General features: G+C 34.3%; 1 protein-coding gene across 1 annotated transcript in view; it reads left to right on the forward strand.

Annotated features, from left to right (window-relative positions):
* Positions 1–19,452, forward strand: part of prim2 (DNA primase subunit 2) — a 159,461-nt gene extending 140,009 nt beyond the window's left edge. The window contains exons 16-17 of the mRNA XM_056471464.1: positions 6,816–6,884; positions 19,194–19,452. Coding sequence (XP_056327439.1) covers positions 6,816–6,884; positions 19,194–19,406 — 282 coding nt within the window. The 3' untranslated portion in view covers positions 19,407–19,452. The remainder of the gene's footprint in view (positions 1–6,815; positions 6,885–19,193) is intronic.
* The last annotated feature ends 2,658 nt before the right edge of the window (positions 19,453–22,110 follow it).

The following is a 22,110-nucleotide window of genomic DNA, read 5'->3' on the forward strand; positions in this document are numbered from 1 at the left end:
TGATCACATTTGATGATGATCACAGCAAGCTCAACAGATCTTTTAATCCCAGTTGCTTAGCGCAGGTCCTGTCTTGTTGATATGATTATGCGTGTTACTATGGAGACGTGTAAATATGCGTCTGTCAATCAATTCGGTGGGCAGGGAAACCGCACTACTACGTCACGTTGCGGTCGGCCTTAAAATGGGAGGGATTTGGATCCTATTTTAACGCCAGGAAAAAAAAAAAAAAAAAAAGACTAATTGTGTTTCTATCACTCCAAAATGACTGTGGACACACTATACCTAAACACAGTCCTGCCTAAACGGCTTACAATATATTATTTTCATCATAGTTGCCTTTTTAATTATCTGTTATTATTTTACTATTTTTATAGAGGGATATTAAAACAGAAATTAATATAATTATATTATGTAAAATTGATAAAATAATTATATTTATTAATAATAGTTGCTGAACATGGTGTTGATTAAGTTTTGCTATTAAGATTTACTCTCTAATGCCAATCCAAGATTTTGGTGCCTTTTTTTCCCCCAGTAGAGCTTTTTTTGCAAGGAACAGTATGGAACTCCAAAAATATTACAGGCAAAACAAAAGTAATACCTTTGGTTCCTGATGATACATTGAGGTCTTAAAGGCGAAGCAATAGGTGCAAGAAAGTGAACATTAATTACAGCAATATTATTTAGTCCACAGCCTTGGCATATGATGTTAACTGCATTCATAACAGTCAGAAGCTCACATTTTAAAACTTAAAGGTGCCATAGAATGAGAATCTGGATATGCTTTGGCATACCTGAAATGTAGGAGTTCAATACATGGAAATGGCATAACATGACCATCAAACCCATTATGTTCTCGTTTTCATGTAAATACTGTAAGTGTATAATCTCAGAGACAAGTCAATCTCAGAACAGAAAAAGGAAATAAAAAAAACATTAATATTGAAATTATAATTAATTGATGTTTAAACTTAGGGATGCTTCGATCGATCGGCCGGAGATCGGTAACGGCCGATAATCACATTTAATGACTCGATGAGTACTCGCTGATCTCATAAACTGATGTTTGTTTATGCTTTTACAAGCAGAGGAAGATGCACGTGCGCACCAGGGTTATACATATACTAGCTACTACATGTATTTAGGCCTTTTACATATAACAACCGAAAGTTCTGTGTTTTTGACAGTATTGCAAGTTCACTAAAACCTGGCTGGAAATATTAGATACATTTTTAAAAATCTTAAAATTATATTTTTTAACATGAATATTAAATAATATAACTTCTTGTAATTTGCTTATTGCCATAAACAGTAGTTTATAGAAATATTTCCTTTGTATTTCATTAGTAAATAATTGATTCATACTGTAGGTGTGCATTTTAACTTCTTATGCATCAAATATGCGCTCCAAACATTTTCTTGATTGAGACATTGAATTCTTCTTTCATCAATTGCAATGTTTCCAAATTGCATTGTTAGTAAAAAATTTTTTTTACCAATTTATTTTTTATCTGTGCTATCTATTATGTTCTCTAATGCTGCCTCTGTCCATGACATGTTCATATCTAAATGGCTATAAGAGACATGTTTAAGGGATTATATGCAACATCCTTCATTGATTCTCTAATGCAAGTAGAGCTCTCTATTTAAGCATCATACTTAGAGGTAAATTGTGCTTTATGCATTATAAAGCTTCAAGGATTGGAATCGGAACTTGGTATCAGCCGATCACCATGACAAGGTATCCGTACTATGTATTGGCTGCAAAAATCCTGATCGGAGCATCCCTAATTTAAAGAAATATATTTAAAGCACAACTAAAAGTGATACTGTATGAGAAAAATCAAGTCTCTCTGTCACATCAATCCAGATGTGTTCACACTTGATGTTAATTACATCATATAAGTCACTGTAATATACCTTGCAGCACATTTCAGATAATAAAAAACAGCTCTTATTCCAGAAAATATAGCATTTTAAAGTGAACGAAAATCATTCTTACCTATTTGAAAAATGCTAGCTGGTTAGGTGTGTTTTTTTTTTCTTTTCTTTTTTTCTATCTTTCCCCTTTCACAAGGCTCATCCACTGCCACCCATCGTGCAGTTGAGGGAAATGGCTGATGGCTGCCTAATGCAGTCCGACATGCCAGCCCAAGGGTAGCACATTTCCAATCCAATTAAATTCATAATTTCATTGGAGACCCCAAGCAGTGTCCTTATACACTCTCAGTGTTCGGAGTCTTAGACCTGTGGGTGTGTGAAGCAACAGCTTGATGTTCACCCCAGGAGCTCTCACAGCACGTGGCCCTCGCTCCTCTCGCAGAGCCAACCCAGTGCGCTGGATAATTAAAAAGCTCAGAAAATGTGAAAAGCCTGAGCAGTCGGGTGATTAAAATGCAGAACGTCAACCTGTCTATTGACAAAGTGACATTACAGTCAAAAGGGCGAGACTCCAGTCTAGAGGGAGAACTACTGTTAGAACACAGAGCTCACCATCACAGCGGGATTCCTACCTCTGGAAGTGCAGATTAAAGGATTGCATGCTTGGTTCACAGTTCAAACAGTGGAAGAAGCATGTAGAGAAAATGGAGAGTTCATGCATAGCGTGCAAGCTGCGATTTTTAAACTCGTTGCTTTTTATGCTACTTAATACTTGAAAATCATCTAAACCTGTAGTCTTACGCTGCAGTTATTTGTTTGCTGTTAGATTAATACTGTTTAGCGGCTAGCATAATAATGCAGTCAGAATAATGTCATTTTGTGCCTGATCCATCTTCTAGCTGTATTACAGAAGTCTCCTACCTTATTTTATTTAAGAGAGACTTTTTAAAACCTGAACTGCTCATTCCACAATCATCAAATCTTTCAAATTGATTCAATTTCTTAAATAATCTATCTCAAATTAACAAAAATCTAAACTGTGTCACACCCATACTTTTTAATTTGAAAAGATTAGAACTAAAGAATACAATACTTAGAAAATTATTGTTGTATACACATTTAATATATCATAACTTTCAAATTAACAATCGTCAAACCAGAAATCTAGAATAGCTGTTTCTTTCCCGAGGATAAAAGAATTATATTTCTTTATAGTCCTTACAATAATTGCATATTTTAGTTCTGTTAAAAAAGGTTTCTTATTTAAAGGGGTGTTTTAAAGATATTCCATGCATTGTGTTTTTTTACACAAGTAAAGAGGTGAACTCTCATGCTCAATCATGGGAAAATTACAAAAAAATATTTGTATGTAATTTGGAGTATTCCTTTTCCAAAAAGCTTAGCTTCGGGTCATAACTAGTTTCACATTTTTCCCCTTTCTTTTCGAGCCTGGCTCTTGATTACGTAACCAAGAGCAGAAATTCTTTAATGGGCAATTCTCCCAGAAAAGCATCCGTGTGACAAGCACGAGTATGTTCCTATCACCCCGCAACAGTGCTAGACAGGATTTGGCAGAGAACGAGTCCCAAAAAAGTGTGCTTTTTGGTGTGGGGGAAAGCTGATCATGCTTAGCCAAAGTTAATATAACCCTTTCACCCGTGCGTTTTAAATAAATCAGCAGACCCTTTTCAAAAGTTATTTAGAACGCATCACTTTTATTTAATTATGGTGAAGCATCTAATTTATGACGTGACACTCCGCAGCCCCATGCACTGCAGTGGAGATTAGAGCTGGTGGATAACAGCACGTCAATTCATCCACTTGTCCTGAACTACATGGAAGTGTCTTTTCACTCTGACTTTGCCCCAGCCATTAAAAGAGTGCAGATTTCAATTTAACAGCTGATCAATGATGTACTGAACTTTCTAATCACACCAGTGTGATCGTTAGCTCTAGGAACCAAGCTAGCCTGATCACACTCTGCTGTGACTGTATAAAAGGTTTAGAATTACAAAGTTATTCCCCTGTTTCATAAACAACAATATTGCTGGATTTAGTTTGTCGGTAAAATTAAGCTGCTATGCTTGTGCATTGACTCGGTAAATCTGCTCATGGTGTGCCTCCAGGCACTTTGAAAAGCTGTAACATTGTCTTAAATTATTTTAAAAAACTAAAGAAATTGAGCAATGGCAAAACTAGATTAATATCTGCAGTTTCTGATTGTAATCTTAAATGAAGTGATTACATTCTTTACATTCAATTTTTTTAATCTAAGCATTTTGTTGAAAGACTAAAAACTTAAGTTTATGTAAATGTAAAATTATTCTAATTTTTTTTGTCAGTTAAATGTATTACGTAGCTGAATATGTGTAGAGCATCTTTATTTTACTTATATTTTATGAAAAACCCCACAGTTTGCTGCAAGCCAAGTAAGTGTTGTGTCAGTGTGCCATGCATGTTGTTATTTGGTCTTAGTTATGCTATCCACAGGCAATATGTTAAACCTGTGAAATTTATCTTGTTTTTCACAACATAAACTGGACCCCTAGCTGGAGTCTTGCTGTATGTTTTACCATTGCTCCTCCACAGTGTTTGTCTCCAGAGCTTCGAGTTAGGTGTTGGATGGTGCTGGCTCTCACCTTTAAATCCATGTATTATGCATTTCTGCTCTTGCCGATGTTAGCTGAAGTGGAATGCCACACTTTACCACGGGGAATACATGGTGTTAAAAGCATCACCTGAGGGGAGGTCTGAGCAAAAAAGACGGTGAAAAAGAAGCAGATTCCATACACTTCTCCATCTTTCTTTGATGCCAGTTTGCCTTTGTCCCTCACCTGAAACATCATAAGCATGTGCAGCGTCGACAAAAATAGCACAATCTATTGTTAACAGTGTCATTCTTCTTTGTTGCACATCAAAAGACTGCTTGGATATTGATTTGGCATTTTTGGCTGTCATTAAACCTGCCACTTATGCTGCCAGCTATCATTTTGTAGTTTGATGGTAATTGAGAGTTGATCATGAACTCTTTTTAGACACCAACTACAGTTACCGAATATAAATATTTAACTAACTACACATGTAGTAAACAGTACATGCACTTCTAGAAAAAGTTGCGTCACTTTGATAGACTTCTCTAAATATAACTTATGTATTCCTTTGTTTGAGCAAAACCACGTTTTGTTTTGTTCTGCAAACTGCTGATGGCATCTCTTCTGCACCCTCAAAAATAAAAGTAGAAAAGCTGGAGTGAAAGCTTTTCAAAAGGAAGCGTTTGTGATTTAAAGTTACAAATTAGTATCTAAAATGTTCGTTTTGGTACCTTCTCTGCTATGAAACCAAAGTCATGTTGCATTTACAAGTACAAAAGTTTTGAACTTCCAAATTGTATTTGTGTATTTTTGAATCGTGTTTTGAACTTCCGAATTGTATTTGTGTGTTTTTGAATCGTGTTTTGATTTTACAAATTGTATTTGTGTATTTTTGAATCGTGTTTTGAACTTCCAAATTGTATTTGTGTATTTTTGAATCGTGTTTTGAACTTCCGAATTGTATTTGTGTATTTTTGAATCGTGTTTTGAACTTCCGAATTGTATTTGTGTATTTTTGAATCGTGTTTTGAACTTCCGAATTGTATTTGTGTATTTTTGAATCGTGTTTTGAACTTCCGAATTGTATTTGTGTATTTTTGAATCGTGTTTTGAACTTCCGAATTGTATTTGCGCATTTTTGAATCCTGTTTTGAACTTCCGTATTGTAAATGTGTATTTTTGACTCGTGTTTTAAACTTCCACATTGTATTTGTGTATTTTTGAATCGTGTTTTGAACTTCCATATTGTATTTGTGTATTGTTGAATCGTGTTTTGAACTTCCATATTGTATTTGTGTATTGTTGAATCGTGTTTTGAACTTCCGAATTGTATTTGTTTATATTTGAATCGTGTTTTGAACTTCCGAATTGGATTGGTGTTATTTAAATAGTGTTTTGAACTTCCAAATTGAATTTGTGTATATTTGAATCGTGTTTTGAACTTCCGAATTGTATTTGTGAAGCGTGTTTTCAATTTGTGAATAGAGTTTGTGTATTTACAAATTGTGTTTTGAACGTACAAATTGGATTTTGTAAATGTGAATTGTGCTGTGCATGTATGAATTTCAGTTTGTAAATGTTTAATTTTTGAGACCGATCTGGCTCCATAAAACAATAGTAGAAGTGTTGTAGTGCAAATTATAAGAATAATGTGTGACCATGTTTTTGATCTAGTAATGATGTAAACCTGTTGTAGGAGACCTTCAAAACAAAATTAGGCTTCAAAATTACATATTAGGGTTGTTTCTGCATAAGATTTAATAGTAATGTAGCAGCTTAGTTTTTTATTCTTCTTGTTAGCTTCCCTTATCTGTAGGGAAGTTTCTAAAGTATGGAGACGCATTAGACCAGAAAGCTCTCATTTTTTATCTGTCAGAATGGAAAAACACTTTTTTTTCTCCATTTTGGGAAAAGCTCCTGTTATTTTAGATTTACACAACCTCTGTGGTGTGGTATGTTTGTCACTGATTTCTATCTTATCATGCTGGAGACACATTAGAATAAAGGTGTAAATAAAATATATTACAGCTAAAGAACATCCAGTTACTCTCTGGATATGAAGTGCATGCTAATGCCAAGTTTGAGGTGCCTTCGACCTCTAATGCCTCTTGTTGTTTTGTGAAGCCAAGAAGAGTAGTTTTTTATTCTTAATATCTTATCTTTAATCATTTAAGCAAATTTCGTTTTGGGCTATACATGTCAATGTTTCTAAATAATGAAGACCTCTCTTTTTGTTATCAGTCTTGCTGTTTTCCATTTTTTTTTTTTTTGTCTTTTTATTGCTGTTTCAAGCGCTTACCACTTCACCAACCCCCCTCCTTGTCTCTCTCTCTTTCACAGATTTTGGAGCTGGTCAAGGGAATGCACTATCAGCTGGCCTGCCAGAAGTACTTTGAGCTGACACACAGTGTAAGGATGCTTTTCATTTTGTTGTAATTGGGCCTGCTTTTGTCAGCTCAGGGACTGCAAAGTCTTTGCACAGCCTGACCATTGTAGTCACATCTGCCATGAACTGACCTCCAAATGAATCATTATGTGAAAAGTTGAATAAAATGCTTTAAGAGTCATCCTTTCAATCTCCGTTCATTAGCAACGTGATTAGTTACATTTGATCCTTTGCCATAATTCTGTATGCTGTTTTTGGATCTGTCTCAAATGGCTCACTTGATGTGAATTTTCAGACATACGATGACTGTTGCTCGAGTCAGTGAAGTCCATGAGCCCGTAGGGTGTCCCATTTGACATTTGAGGTCTTAGGGTGGCATTTGGGACAGGGTCTTTATATCATAGTCCTGCTTTATTTATATCATCATTTCAGCATAGCTAACTGAAGTGGTCATGCACTGAGTATCTTTCAGTTGTCTACATTTAGATGTCATTGCAGTGGATGTGTGTGATTCTCCCAAAAAGAAAAATATTGGTAGTATGTTTTTGAACATTTTATCAATAACTATTTGACTACTTTATTTGATCATCAGCTGTAAACATTCTGTTGACTTAATAGCAATAGAGCTTTATAAGAGGCCAAACTCCTCTTGACTTTCTGGGTCATTGCTGGGTTTCGCCTTTCCCAGTTTGACAATAAACATAAACATAATGTTTTATATAAGACCGAATTTAAATTAGCGATGAAAGGAATTTTATAGCAGATATTGGACCAGTTTCCTGTCCACACAGCATGCTCCTCAGAAAAGGTTAGTCTGAGCTTTTGATTCTTTCTGCTGAGAGTTTGTTTACCGAATTTTCCAACCAATTTGTTTTAGCGATTCTTACTGTTCTGCGACAGATTCAATCATCGCGATTCTCTGCATTATTCTGTTCTCTTCTTCATTTGTTTTGTGCAGGTTTTTGGGTGACTTGAGTAATTTGCCAGGTTTCCACCCTAAAGTGAAGCAAATCTATTCAAAGTTAACAAAAAAAAAAAAATCCCAAATTCAGTATTAATTGGGTGCATTTCCATCAAGTTATTGCGATTGACTGTAGTGTTGGTTACTTAGTAATCGACTGTAAATAAGACGAGCATAAAGGAGACAGCTGGTTAGCTACATCAGAGTTCATTCTGCAAATGCTTTTCCATCTCCCATTATTTGTATTAACCCATTTTCACACAAGTCAAAATACACCAAGTGTGTGTAAAAATCTTTTTGTGAATTCTGGGATTTTTATTTGAAATTTGGTGTTTCCATTACTCGGTTGTCATGCAGTACTTGAAAATGCGCAATAATACAGTGATGGAAGCCCCAGCTATTATCATTGTAAAGATGCAGCATTGTAGAAATCATAGATTTTGAACAACTAGCTTTTCTTGTTATGAAAGGTTCTTTTGCCATGCATGTGGGCAATCTGCTGTCAGAGGTTTTCAGTTACTTTATTGCAGCTCACCATATCATTATAAAATTAGGAAATTTAGACATCCAAGATAAAAATATCTGTTAGAAAATTGAGGAAATAACTGCCAGATGCAGATTAACTCCAGAAACTTTAGGAATAATCTAAAAGTATTCTGTAGTTATCATCAGTAAACTTTCAATGGCTGGATTTCAGACCACCTATTTTTTGTGTGCATTTTGGAATATCACATTAAAAATGTTTAATTGAAATGTCAAGATGCGTATGCATTTTGAAAATGTGCATTAAAATGCATGCGCACGACTGAGTAGGATTAACTTAAAAATCAGCATGAACTACAATGGAATCACATATAGTGAAGATATTCTAGCAAGCACGTCAAAAAAGTTATCAACAACCAGTAAACCAGTGAACTGACTGCTTGAATAACAAAAGACTTTTTGAAAGGTTGTTTTAGTCATTCTAAAATTCCTTCGTCATCAAAATAGTTTGATGTTATAACCTTCCAGAACTGTGTTGAGTGGCTGCACTCCCAAAGCCAGGTCTGACTGCGTTCATTGCGTTTTGTCTACTGAGGCGCAAGAAATTTATTATATATGAAAAAAAAATTATTTTTGAAACAAATGATACTTTTAAATCTCTGTCAGGAAGTGACAATTTTATTTATTTTTGTTAAACATTGATTGAAAACAGTGCTTTAATAGCAAATGGTTAGTGATATTCCAGTTTTGTGCATAAGTTTAATTTGCATCATTGGATGTATATATAGCTATTGATTAAAAATATGAAATTTCGATTGATCACTTAATCTTTTTTTATACTTAATGTGTACTTGTATGAATAAGTGTGTTATTTCATTTTTACATAAATACCTTTTTAAATCACAATGGAAAATTACCTATATTTTACATTTCATTTATTTTATTTTTTTTTACTTTAAAGTAGATTCTTTATTGTGTTTAATATGATTCCCCATGCATATAAAATCAACTTTGTAAATTTAGTTTGATGTAAACACCAAAATAGTCTTTAATACAGTTGTAAAAATCAAGTATATCAAAAGTTTAAACCTTCGAACTTTTATAATTAAATATATTTTGGCGAAGACTAGGTCAACATTGTCCATTCAAGGTCATTAATATTTCCACAGTGTATTTAAGGTTAGCATTACAGTTATATTTCCAGGGCAAGGGAGCACAATCTCTGATATTAAATAAAATATATGCTAAATCTTAGCTTTTTCTATTTGGATTGACCTTTCAGATTGGACTTTGTGCTTCACAGATTCAATAAGCTTTCTTTTGACAGGGCCATAATAGCTGTGGATTTGTGTTCAGAATTGAATGAGAAAGCAAATGATTACAGCTCTATTTAAAATGGTTATCTAATGTATTTCTTCGTATTTTTCTATGGGGGAGAGTGAATATGACTCTGCCTAGAACCTTTCTATATTTTGTTTATTTTTTTGCCAAGAGAGAAATATTTCAGAGCGATGTCAGTCAAGATTACCTGTGTGTCACCTGTGCCCTGTCCTTCTGCTAAAAATGCAGCCTGGCTGTCAGGTGGAGAATGAAAATGTGCACACACCAACAGCACGCAAACGCACACTATCTGCTAGGTGACAGGTTAATACGAAGAGGGGGAAAAGACAGTCTTGGATATGAAAGAGATTGGTAAACCTTTCAGATGTTTGTCAGCAGTGTGTTGCTAGAAGGGTTTTAAACAGGATGCCATATGGGTCATAAAGTATTTCCAGTATCTTTAGAGAGAAATCAGGCAATACGCCTATATGATATTAAACTTGTGAAAATATATCAGAGGAATGTATGTTAAATTAAATGTATGTTATTTTTATAAGTAAAATAAGTATTATTTTAATAATTAGTTTCTGTTTACTATAGTCAATTGCTATATAATTGAAAAATTAATACATATAATTTAATAATATAATAATAATAATTTAATAATATAATAATAATTATTTTTTTTGGATTTAGTTTTTCAGTATGTATTAATATTTCATTTAGTTATTGAAGTCCAATAGTATATTTATTTTCTTTTGTAAAATTATTTGTAGTAATATGTATTTTGAATTTTAATTAATTTATTTTATTTTAACAGGGACCATGCTCATTAATAAACAGTTGAACTGTAAATAAGCCAGAGTTAGCAAGGGCTCATTTTCATCTGTTGCCCCCTGCCAGATTTATCTGATAATATGATAAAAAAAAAAAAAAAAAAAAATATATATATATATATATATAATATATATAATATATATATATATATATATATATATATATATATATATATATATATAGGTTTTATATATATATATATAGGTCTTATTATGCTTTAAGTATTAGATTTTTAGGGCTGCAAGAGTTTATATGCTAACTGGTATTATTAAAATTAATAATAATGCTCAGTTTTTCATCACAGTGTTTTTCTATCTAGTGGCATTGTTTTTATTTTATAATGTACACCATCATTAGAATGGGCTCTATGCACTGCTAGTGTTTTTCAGCCAACGGTAAACTTCTGGTGAAAGGTTAATGTGACTGTTTTCAGTATTATAAGGTTCTTTTTTACAGTATTGATATTGTAGTGTAATTAAAATACATTCAGTTAAATAAAATTAAGCATTCATTTAGTTGTTCAAGCTTAAGATGAGACACTGTAAATGCTAGTGCCGTCAGTAACAGCAGGCTAACACAGAAACTCCATTTAAAATGCTGGGGTAAAATAAATTTTCAGATTTTAAAGACATGGCGGGGGAAAAAATACATTTAATGCACTGCTTCTTGTCCAATCTGAGACCCACTTTATATCATCTAGCTATCAGGCAGTGAAGATCACTTTTAAAAAAACTCAAATCTTAAACAATGATTTTGCAAAAAAAAAAAGATCACGATATCATGTTTCATATCATTCTATATTGATAATTATTTAATATTTTTTAACAATCCATTTAGGAATATTATTTTTTTAACCACCTTTATTTTAATTTACCAATATTACTAAGGCAAATAGTTTTAATAGTCAAAAACAAAAATATTTGAACAAAATATCTGATCTCTTTATAATAAAATAAACATAACATATTAACATAACATGTTAAAGAGACATGTTAAATTGATAAAACGTTACAAAGTGTGTGCAATGGTAAAGGTAGATCAACATCTGTAAGGTGTGAATAATAATGATACAGTAAACGTCAAACACTGTCAACAACACAAATTATGATAATCAAATCCTTCATTATTCAAATACATACTGCAACATTACAAATTGTGTAGTTGATTAACTACATTACCCCTATGCTAAAAAAATCTTTTAGATGTGGAGCTAGTGGGTGTGATGCACAAGAAAAGAAACAAAAAAGCCACTCTGGCGGCATCCTTTTTTTATTTACAATCTCCTCACTGCTGCTAGCCACCGCACTCGTTTTTGCATGTGTTGTTATTCTGACCTGAAGTGACAGATGCGAGTGCATGGTTTCCTTCACCATTTACAATGAGCTTTGCGCTTGCGCTCCCCTGGCGTCTCTCATAACTAGGCGACCATTAACTCTTTTTTCAGAGGATGACAAATGGACAAACCATTGCTGCAACTCTGATTGAAGTTAATAGAGAAAAGTAAAAACATTGCTGTGTTTGGGTGCGCTGTGTTTGTCTGAGGTAATTAGTCTACTGTTACTTAAATGTGTATATTCAATACAAAGCGTAAAGCAGATTGGTTAGTTCTACTTGCATGAATCGCGGTGCGCTCGTGGCATTCGGAGAAGTTCAGACGTTTTCAACTAGATGCGGCTGATAAATGCACACGCGTCACGTGTGCAGCGCTTTATGGAACCGCTTGCACAACATGTGCGTGTCGCTCCCATACGCACGTCTCCATGGGAAGTGACAAACTTACAACCTAAGCATATTGGCATTGCTTCCAAGGTGCGCGCTCAACATTTGCATATGTTTAATAAAAGTAGAGCTTCCATACTGAACTTTTTTTTATAGTTATTGATAATAGTGTTCGGTCAGTAAATATCAATTCCGATTTTATCGCCCAGCCCTAAATGGAAAGACTGAAAATTAAAAGTCTGTGTGCATATACCCGGTTGTTTTGTTTGGTAAGACATTTTCAGAACTCGGTCAACTCAAAAATATTGTAGAATATTATTATAATGCAACAACCATTTTTTGAGTTATTTTTCTTTGAATCAAGGCTAAAACATTTGTCATGTGATCAGAAATCCTTCTAATATACTGATTTTCCTGTTTAAGATTAATTGTGATTGTTTGGTTTTGTGTTGAATACAGTAGCTGTGAATATTTTGTGGAAACGGTATATTTATCATAAACTTTAAAAGAGCAGTGGTTATTTGAATTAGATTTTTTTACTACATAACAAGTGTTCTTCCAACATAAAGACAAATCTAATGAATACTTGCTTTGATTTTTTTTTTCTTAAACAAGAAATCTTACTAACTCCAGACCTTTGAACAAGAGTAAACTATATTTTATAAAATTTGATTTCCTCCTATTTAAACCAATTATTGTTTCCAACATAGTTGTCCATAATCACAGCAACAGTGCATAGTAAAAGTCCCACACACATCTCAGTAAACACTTCAGATCATATATTCTGCCATTCCTGCTGTTGTTGATGCTTTTGCTCAATGTTGAACCGAGTAAATCAAAGAGTGTGTATAAATTTCTAATCTCTTGCGCGTCTAGATTTATTCGCTCAATAAGAAAGCTTTATAACGGTGTTTGTGTCTGCGCCACCCCTCTTTTAATGCCGTTATGCACTCAAAGTGTCATTGATAGGATATAATGGCTTTTAATGGCTCCTGGTGAAACAGCAGCGCCTTTGCAGTCCAAGGGCATCATTTAGCTGGTGGCCCCAGGGCGATGGGGACCGGGGTCATTGCTGATGACTAATCGCCCCGAGCCAAACAGTGCCAGCGGCTTATAATGCGGCAAAATGAAGAAGATGGCTTTCCTGATGAACAGCCTGCAATAACAGCATTTGAAAGATAAACTGCCGCCTCCCCTCCACCCAATGAAAACACATCTCAGAAATTCATGACTCATATTTTAGAATGAAGAAAGCTCTGACGTTAACAGGCGCAATAAAACCTTCTCGTTGGAGAATCAGTGGATCTGCACCCACCATCTGTGAAGGGTTGATGCTAGACCTGTCGGGATTATTAAATAACTCCATGATTGCGCAATTTCTCCTCTTTATAAACCTTTTGTTTTAAATTTACCCTTTACATATACATTGTTGAGTTTTTTTTTTTGTGAGAACCTGACTAATCGAATGTAAATCCAATATAATTGATTTTGTGACCAATTTATAACGATAAATTGAGTATAGATTTACTCAAATATCTCAATGTATAACATCCAATAGAAAGGATCAATTTAAAAGTGTAATGGGTGTTTTTATGAGAATTCTGTAATGGTATTGTTGGTTAAAAATGAGACCTATTTGTAGTATTGACATGGGTATGACCTAGGTTTGTTCTCATAATTGAAAACTGTTAAAACCATACTTAACCCTTGTATACTGTCCAAATTGACTATTCTTTCTAGGGCTGGGAGACGGCATATTTTCGATTGCAATAAAATTTTTATTTACATTAAAATGTTTGTTTACAGAAAATGCAAGAAATTCATTGTTTAAAATATTATTTACAGGATATACAAGAGTTATTTTATTTAGAAGAGATACTGCTTATTTTCTACTTTTGATATGATAAACATAATAACAATTATTAATTTTGTTTCCAAAAGTGCAAACTATTTATTTATTTATTTTTTTTATACGAAAGAGTAAGTGTTGGTTTTAGGCAATGTTTTTTAAATTCAGTTGTTTAACGTTGAAATAAATAATCATAGATAGTGTGTGTTTCCTTTAATTATTTTAAAATCGAGTAATGCACCCTTTATTCAAAAATCTCTCACTTATAACAAGTAAGCATATTTACTGTACAAAACTTATCTGTGAACTTTGAAGGAAGAAAATTAAATAAAACTATTTTCGTTCATTAATCGTAATCGAGTTCAAATGTTCAATTGAGATTTTGATTTTGGGCCAAATCACCCAGCCCTAACCCTTTTCGTGATGTTTGTGGCTGTTTTTGCCCCATTGACCTTGACTATAATTAAATTTTTTGATTGCAAAGCTGTGACAGCATATAATCAAGCATTCTTGATTGTTGGGAGTTTTCCCTGTCGGGAATAGGTAAAATGTGTCATTTTACTGTTGATTATCAGTTGGCAGCAATATCTCTTTAGATAAGCTTGTGCAAAATTTCTGGCTTTTGTATGGATTTCTATGGAGTAAAACAGCAGATTATAGCTTGTGTGCATAAATACACTTACTATGTTTACTATGTTCTGAGAGCTGAGCTGCTTATTTAGATTTTCTCAACATAGGTGTGCAAATGTCTCTCCATGTAAAGGTCCATGTAGAAGGCAGAAACTAAGCTTTTTTTGCACTGCAACTGATGATCAACAACAAAAAAATGTAATATTTTAAAACTGCCCAGAGTGTATTGTTGAATTTTTGACTATTTTCAAAGCATTTTCCCAAAATAAGATTTGTCACCAAAAATTAATCCACTTGCTGAAACAGACAAATTTGTCGCCAAATTAAGACTCAAAATCACTCCAGAGTGGATGAAAACATTGCCAACAGCACACAAGGGTTGACAGTCTTTTCACATTCAAAATCTGCCACAGGTTTGCGGTGAGGGTTGAGTTAAGGGTTAGGTCATATATAAAGCGCTTTCAAAGTATAAATTACATTACACTAATGTCCTCAAACCACCAAAAACAGTTTGTGTGTGTATCCTGTATAACATTTCTCTGTGTCATTGTGAAAGTGTCTGGCATTTAGAGAATAAGTAATGCATTCCTTTTAAAATGTAAAGGTGCAAAGTGACAATTTACAATATATACAGTGTACACAAGCATGAAAAAAACCTACAAAGGAAGTTAATCATTAAATCCTGAAAACAGACAGTTAATAATTATCACAGTTATCATTTAGACCAGTGGTTCCCAAAGTTGGTGTCGTGGAACGATGACAGGGGGGTCGCTTTAGAATTACCATATTTTATCCATAACCCACAGAAGATGGGTAATATTAATTAGTTTTTAATAGTAAAAATCAACAACATGCTAATGAAAATCCATCAGCCTTTAAATTCTTTTTTTCATCGGATTGGTGTGTTAACGTTAGATTAACAACTAGCAGCAGCAGATTGATTTTATAGCTGCAGGTTAAACTTTGACACCTTTATGGCAATCAAATACATTACAAATAAATAAATACAGGCCACAGCTGAACACTGAGAATGATCTTGTGATTGGCGATCTCCAAAATTAAACCAAGAATAGGCTTGTGTTGAAAACATTGTGTCCACCAGTCTCTTTAGCTGAGGTTAATATTAAAGTAAACACATTAATGAATGACTATATATGATATGGTGGTTAGACTGTTGCACTTTTTTGTCTCGTCAATATGCCTGTGCTTATATAGGCCTATTGTTGTTTGAGCAACGTTTGCATATTTATAACAACCTAAAAGGATTTTGGGGGTCGCAAGTCACTGGCATTGTTATTTTAGGAGTCACGGGCTGAAAAGTTTGGGAGCCCCTGATTTAGACTAATTAAATAAATGTATAATTGTGATAGCTCTAGTTGCCACAACCATATTGGCTGCAAAAACAAGCTGGTTAGATGAGAGCATTGGAGACTTTAATCACTGTCATATGTGCCCTGCATTTTCCCTTAACAAATAGGCGCTCGCATTCCTCCCTCCCTGGCAGCATTTATTTAAAGGTCAAAATGTAATACTTCTCTGATGAAATATTTACACGCATGCAATAAATCAAACAATGGAGAGAATAATGAAAAGCAGAGAGGCGAACCTGGGAGAAAGGGGAAGGAGAGCTTGTTGCGCATCCGCCGGATTGATCCGTCTCTCGGCCTGGGCTGGGATTGTTTCATGTTTATGCATATTTGATTTGGCGCAGAGTCGCTGTAATGCGTTAACTCTGAGATGGATCCGAGTAATGGATCTTTCTGTCCGCAGCTTAACTACCGCGGGGACCCCTGTGCTCTCGATTCAGAGAGACGGTCTGAAACTGTGATTCATGAGGAGTATCAGGGGCGTGCTGTGATTGAGGCATAATTAAACAGCCATATCCTCTGCACTTAGAAACAAATGGATCGCGCGCCGTTCTGAATGCAATGAGCTTTTAGGGATCCATCAGTAAGAGGGTTTGCCATAAACAAGGAGGAAAGAAAGGAGTTGGGCAAAAAGCTTCCTGCCTAAAATTCACTGTGTGTACACTTAGATGACATTCGAAGGGTGTTATTTTTATGGAAAATATGTTTTTGCTCAGTAATATATATATTTTGCTCATGTCACACGCACACACATATATTTGTATTTTTTTTCCAATATTGTGGCTATAAGAGAGATTTTTTTATTTATTAAGTTCTGCGTTTTCACTTTTCATTTTCTAGATTTAGGATTTAATCTAAATTTGTTGTCAAAATAATGTAATTATTTATTAAATGTTCAAATTAAATGTAAAAATAAATGTTTATTATTTTAGCATTTTGTCAAAATTAAATGTAACCATTCTGTTTATTTCCGATGCATGATTACTACTTAAAAAAATAAATCAATAAACATTTTTTATATAATAACAATAATTAGTTTTAGTGTGATTTAATAATTACAGCTCTGTTTTGTACAATAGATTATATATTTCTAGCGGTTTTTATTTTTTATTTTTGGTTAAACTTAAATTAAAGAGTTGTCAAAAGTTTTTGATTGTGAGTTTTTGATTTTGATTGTCAGGGCAGCTTTGGAGATGAAGTTCATGTGTTTATATCCTCATATGGAGACCGGAGACATTAGCTATGTTTCCATTCACCTATCATGTGCATTTTGGATGTGCATAAAAAAATGGCAAGATGTGCATCAATTTTGAAAATGCGCATAAAAACATATGCGCTTAGCTGGGTAATTAGGATAAACATTTTGTTAATGTGCATAAACTACGATGGGAACACTTTTACTGAACAAAATCCAGTATGTACATTAAACAAGTCATGTGATTTTGTTATAAGAGATTGTGTGATAATAAAAATGTGTATGAACGGACAAACCAGCAGACTGAGCATATTGTAAAACATCTGAAAAGTTGTTTTGCTCATTCTGAAATGCAGTAACTGCTTCAGTATTCGTGTTATGTTAAAAATGACCTCCAGAAGAGCATCAGTGCTCTGCATCTAGGGCTGTGCGATTAATTAAAATCGTATCTAATTCAAGATTTGGACAAGTGCGATTTCTAAATCGCCTTACAGCACGATTTTACCGCAGTATGGTATTTGAACCAATCATAACGCAGCGCTTGTAAACAGAGTGTGAGAATAGGAGACTAAATAGCCTGCATATACAGGGATGATGAGTTCAGCACAGGAGGACTTGGTGTCAAAAAAAGTCAACTTCTGTGGTATGGGATTAAGTTACTTTGGATACAGGAAAGCTGATGTATGGCAGAACCAGGTAATTTTTAAGTCAGTCATGTATTGCGTCTAAAATGAAAGCTGCGCGCGTTGCTTCCTTCAGCATTTTCAACATGCTTTGCGGTCGCTCCTTTGTCGTTGCGTGCTGACCATCAACCGTTTCCTCAGAGGAGGACAGACTAACAAAACTTTGCTGCACCTCTGATACAAGTTTTATGCATGGAGAGAATTAATAAGAACTTGGTGTTCGGGTGTCTTGTGTTTGTTTGAGGTAAATGAAATGTATATTCCATACAAAGTATGAAGCTGATCGCTCAGATCTTGTTGCGTGACTTGCGGTGCGGCATTCTGAAAAGTTCAATTTAAAGTTTGTCTGAAAAGAGATGTTTTCAACTGGGGACACCTGGCATACGTGCCTCCATTGGAAATTTGGACTTGTGCGCACAAAAGATGCGATATGTGAATGGCCTATTTCACGGCAACGTCAAAATGAGGTCTATGATCTATGCCTGACAAAACAACTCCACGAACACACACGCAACTTCTTCTGATAATTGGTCAAGCAGAACGTTGGAGCTTTACTTGAGTATGATGCTCACACATACACAAATATTTGTATTGCCTTAGGTCTGTTGTAGAGATCATTTGTTACAGCTTTACTAGGTGATTTTTATTTTATTTTATGTCTATTTTAGAGACATGTTACAGGTCTTTGATAAAGATCTAATTGTTTTTCTTTTGAAATATGTTTCAGATTCACACTGTAAACACAGATTCAGTCTGTCTGTGACAAAACGTGATTAAAATCAAAATCGCAATATTGTTCAAGAAAATTGTGATAGTTTTTCTTTGCCCATATCATACAGCCCTATCTATGTCTCATGCCTTCAGACATCACAACGTGTTCATTGCATGTCTGCATTGTCTTCTGAGGCATTTATTAAATAAAGAAAAGATTGATGCAGCTTCTCCTACCACAGCAAATTCTGTTTTTACTTTTGATATTTGGTGCCAGTTAATCAGGAAGTGACTATTTTGTTCTTGTTGGATGGAAACACTGCTTTATTTGCACATCTTTTATGTGATATTACAGTTTTGCACATACATTTAATTAGCATTTTTTGATGGAAACATAGCTACTGAAAATACCATCAACATGTTTTTACTGAAAGGCGCACAGAAATATTTTGTGTATTATCTAACTTTTTTGTGATTTAGGATTTTTATTTCATTTTTTAGAAAACCTGGTTTAAAAAGGTTAATCAGATAGTAGTGTAGTCTTTTGCTTACATTTTGTCTTGTTTGTTTGTTATAGGTTGAGGATGCTGGGTTTTCTCTCAATCATCCAAACCAGTACTTCACTGAGAGCCAGAAGCTTCTGGGTGGAGGCCAAGGCATCAAGAAAGAAGTGGAGATGTCGCAAAAAAGCCAAGAAAATCCTCCCAGCGCGTCCCGTCCATCTCAGGCAAACCCTATACAGGCCCAAGAAGAGATGGGGGATTTAGACTCCTTCTTCCAGGATGAATGATTTTGTAGAACCTATGGAAAATACAGGGCTCTGTATGAGACACAAATTGGCTTTTCAATATTGAAAAACTTGCTGTACTACCTTGTCTTTATATTGATAAGATTCTTCTCAATTACATGTTTTTACAAAAAAATAACAAATAAATAAAAGCACATTAAAATTACATAACATTACATAAGTGTTATTTACTTATTTTTGGTTACAAAGTGCTGAAACCTGAAAAACAGGACACGCCAAGCCAAAGTTCACCAAGCCGACGATATCCTGTAAATCAAGAATCCATTAAATTGGTCAAAACAACTGTAAAGACATAATCTCACAGAAATAATTAGAAGTAAAATCAGTTTGTAACATGCCAACACTGCTGAGTTGACTATATATTCATCTGAGGTAACTCTTACTCTTTCTTCTGAGTAATGAAATAAACACAAGAAAAAATGACACCAATGAGAAATTGGTTCAGAATTGTACATTGCAATATTGCTTCAATCAAAAAGGTGCTATTGAAGTCATAATTATGACTTACCAACTCATTAATCTTCCCAGGAGAACTTGAATAGAAATGGCTGCTGAAAATGTTGGAATAAGGCTGTTTAAATGAAAAGATTTCATAGTATTACTCACTGTACTAAAACGTTTTTCATCAAGAATGGCAATAATTGAATCACTCTCACGTTGTTCTAAACCCATGAGACCTTCATTCATCTTTGAAAGGCAAATTAAGATACTGTAGATCAGGGGTGCCTAAACTCTGTCCTAAAGGGCTGGTGTCCTGCAAAGTTTACTTCCAACCTCAATCAGACCCACCTGGGCTAGCTAATTAAGCTCTTACTAGGCTTTCTAGAAACATTTGTCCGTTTCCAAAAACCACCGTTAGCTAACTAAGGTTGCAAGTTCTGACGTTACAAACATAGTTCATTGGTATTGCATTTACCAAATCCATCGTTCCAACGAACAATCGCAAACTGCATCGCAAACTTGTATGCTTGCAACTACACCTCTAGAGCTGTATCGCAAACTTGTACGCTTGCAACTACACCTCTAGAGCTGTAGTTTAAAGCATAGATCCTGGTTGTGTTCTATTCCCTGTTATCCCCCCAATGCGCTATTCATTTAGAACATACTAACATTTAAACTTGGAATGATTTAAAAAAAAAAAAATCTTCATGTTTAAATTTGTGTTCCCTTCATAGTGCACTTTGAAAACATTTGTGCCATTTTGAAAGCAGCCTTGGCTCATGATAAAAGCTATTGACCTTATTCTTTAATGCGGAATCGTTTTTGCGATTGTTTTAGAACTTCCGATTCAGCTGCAGATAAATGGCAGAAAACGGTCAAACTACTTAATCTACAAACAAGTGTTTGCATGACAATACAAAGTAGAATAATATAATAAGAAAATATCAGTTTGCAACACCAAGCAGCAAAACAAGCTGTTTTTAACTTTTAAAAATGAATGGAAGTGAATGAGACCAGAAGTCTCGAGCCAAAATGATTCAAATGGCTGCGCCCACTCGTACGCGGTGAATAGGTGTAAACAGAATAGGTGACCTATTATTTAAAAGCAGAATTTAGGCTATGTTACATCTCCAAAGCTTGTGAAAACGAATATATATAGCATTCGTTAATGGTTTTAATTCATAGAAGGTTATTTATTAGGAAATGTATCTGTGTTGTATTTGACATGGACCTGTTGGTTAGAACATTTCTGCAGTTGTTTGATTGTCTCAAATTGTAAAAGTAGAAGTAGAAAAGTAAAAAATAAATAAACAATATTCTACTAAATAATAATAATAATTATTATATTATTTTTAAGTAGGATTTTTTCATTTCTTAATAAATAGCCTACTGTAAATTAGGCCTACAACCATTAACGATTTATATGATTTATATTTGAGATTAGAATACGTGTTGGCTAAGTGATTTTATATGGAATATTCTCAGTAATATTTGTAAAGGAAACATGTATATAGGTCCTCAAATATGTCGTTAACATATATTTCAATTAATATGGAAAATGAGTGCATGTTTTTAACCAAAACTAATGTTAGATTTTTTAAATGCATGTGTGTAAAACAATAATTTGCACAAAAAAGTTCTGGGATTTTTCTCTAAACAAGTAGTCGACCCCATTTAGAGCATCATTATGGACGTTTATGTTATAACTAACGTGGTTAAAACAATGGATCTGCGACAGAAAAACTACGCTTTTGGGAAACACTCGTCAGTACTGCATCGTACTATGATACTTCAGCCTCGAGTTATGCCATTGTTTGGGAAACGCAGCCCAGATGTGTTGAGGCAGGTTGTAGCTAAAATCTGCAGGACACTGGCCCTCCAGGACAGAGTTTGGGCACCCATGTTGTAGATAAAATCTGACAGCTCTCTTGTCCTTTATAGACAAGAATGACGTTTTGTCTGTAAATTGCCTATGTCGGACCGATCTGGGTTTTACCATGTGGGAATTCCAGACACCTATTTGTGACCCACAAAAGCAACCTAAATGGTATTAATTTTGTTTGTCCATGTCTAACATGTTTAATCCATGTGGGACACCTGTGTGTTGCCCACTTGTGTTTCCTTCATGGGACCTACACGTTGTCTTTACCCACTCTTAAACCATATGTGTTGCTTATATTTAGCCACATGATTGCCCATGTGGGAATGCCCATGAGGGGCCAAACGGGAGTTTGCCCATGTAGAA

The sequence above is a fragment of the Danio aesculapii genome, chromosome 13 (genome assembly GCF_903798145.1).
Source record: "Danio aesculapii chromosome 13, fDanAes4.1, whole genome shotgun sequence".
Lineage (NCBI taxonomy): Eukaryota > Metazoa > Chordata > Actinopteri > Cypriniformes > Danionidae > Danio > Danio aesculapii.